Raw genomic sequence first — 1,789 nt, 5'->3', positions numbered from 1 at the left:
AAAAAAAAAAAAAAAAAAAAAAAAAAAAAAAAAAAATGGTTACAAAAAGTGAGAAAAGAAAGAAAACTAAGATAAAAGCATATGACATAGATGAATCAAAAAAAATATTTTTATATGCATATGAACATCAACTAAAAAATGAGAAAATAGATTGGAAAAAAGCAGAAGAAATGAAAATAACTAAGCATAGTGGAGGTTCTATGAGGAATCATTATTTGAATTCTATAAAGAATGAAATATCTCTATATTTAGAAATGTATCCTGAAGAGGCAGCTAAAATTTTTAATAAGGTTAAAAGATTAAAAAGGGAGGAAAAGAAAAAAAAAATTTTCGATTTTCAGAATAATTTAGTAAAGCAAAGATCTAACATTTCATTAAATAGATTAACAAAATGTAAAAGTTCCAACTTTAATAAACACAATTCATTAAATATAAGTAATATGTTCTCCATGAAAAATAGAAATACGGATACTAAATACAAATCTTTTCATAACAAAAATGATAACAATGAAAAGATAAAAAAAAAAAATTTAAATAATAATAATAAAATTAATGAATTAAATTTAAATAGAAATTTATCCAAAAAAAGTAAATTAAAACGTGTAAGAATAGTTAATAAAGATATTGTAACAAAAAACAAAAAAATTAATAAAAAGAAAAATAATAAATCATCAAAAAGTATAATAATTAAAAGTGCATTAGAAAGATCCAATAAAATTGTAAATAATTCATTAAATAAAGAGAATAATGATAAAATGAATAAAAATGTAAATGAAAAAACATTTAAAAAGAATACTGAAAAAACAAAAGAAAAAAACGCGAAAATATATGAAAATTATGAAAAAAAATTAAATGAAAAAAATAGCAAAACAACAAATGAAGACTTCATTGAAAATAAAAAAAATAGAAAATTTATAAAAGATGAAAATGAAATTCAAATAAAACTTGAAAAAATTGACTCTAATGAAAAAATAAATAAAGAATTAAATGAATTAAAAATGTTAAATAAAAATTTAATTGAAAGAAATCAAAATATATCAAAAGGTGATAACAATTCAGATAAATTAAATTTAGAGTCAAAGTTAACAAAAAAAAGTAATGAAAAGAAAATTTCTCTTCAAAATAAAATTATTAATAAAAATTCTACATTGAATGATAATATTAATGAATTAAATGATTTAAATAACTCTATTGAATCACCTGAATCTAATATATCAAACAATAATGGTGAAAATAAAAAAAATACTATAACATCAATTTTAGGATATATATATAAAAAAATATTCCATTAACTTATTTCTATAATTTTCTAAATGATACAAATAAACAATAGAAAAAAAAAAAAAATTAAAAAAATATAAAATAAAAAATAAAACAAAATAATGGAACTAAAAAATCACGTATATAATTTTATTTTTTTTATTAAACAAATTTAGTAAAACTAACCAAGTATAATATGATTAAAAATTATAATATATTATATATTGCATATACATGTATCACACAAGATATTATTTTAATAAAATTATTTATTCTTTCATGATAATGATAATTTTTCTTAAAAAATTTTAAATTTTATGTATATCATCAATTCTTTTATATTACGTTCATATATTTTTTTTTTTTTTATAGATTTTTATCTAACGTAATTTTTTATAAATATCTTTAATCTATATTATTTATTCCCTTTTTTTTTATTTTAATTGGTTTTACTTTATTTCTTTTTAGCTTATTACTATATATAATTTTATGTAATATTCCTTTTTTTTTTTTTTTTTTTTTTTTTTTT

General features: G+C 16.1%; 1 protein-coding gene across 1 annotated transcript; it reads left to right on the top strand.

Annotated features, from left to right (window-relative positions):
- Positions 1 to 35: 35 nt before the first annotated feature.
- PGAL8A_00284600 (conserved Plasmodium protein, unknown function) lies at positions 36 to 1,292 on the top strand (the record flags this gene model as incomplete). Its single annotated transcript, XM_028671845.1, has 1 exon — positions 36 to 1,292. The coding sequence occupies one exon, from the start codon at positions 36 to 38 to the stop codon at positions 1,290 to 1,292; it is 1,257 nt and encodes a 418-aa protein (XP_028528457.1).
- Between the last annotated feature and the right edge of the window lie 497 nt (positions 1,293 to 1,789).

Source organism: Plasmodium gallinaceum, assembly GCF_900005855.1.
Source record: "Plasmodium gallinaceum strain 8A genome assembly, contig: PGAL8A_v1_87, whole genome shotgun sequence".
Taxonomy (NCBI): domain Eukaryota; phylum Apicomplexa; class Aconoidasida; order Haemosporida; family Plasmodiidae; genus Plasmodium; species Plasmodium gallinaceum.
The sequence above is the reverse complement of the archived record's forward strand: the minus strand, read 5'-3'. Positions and strand labels throughout refer to the sequence as shown.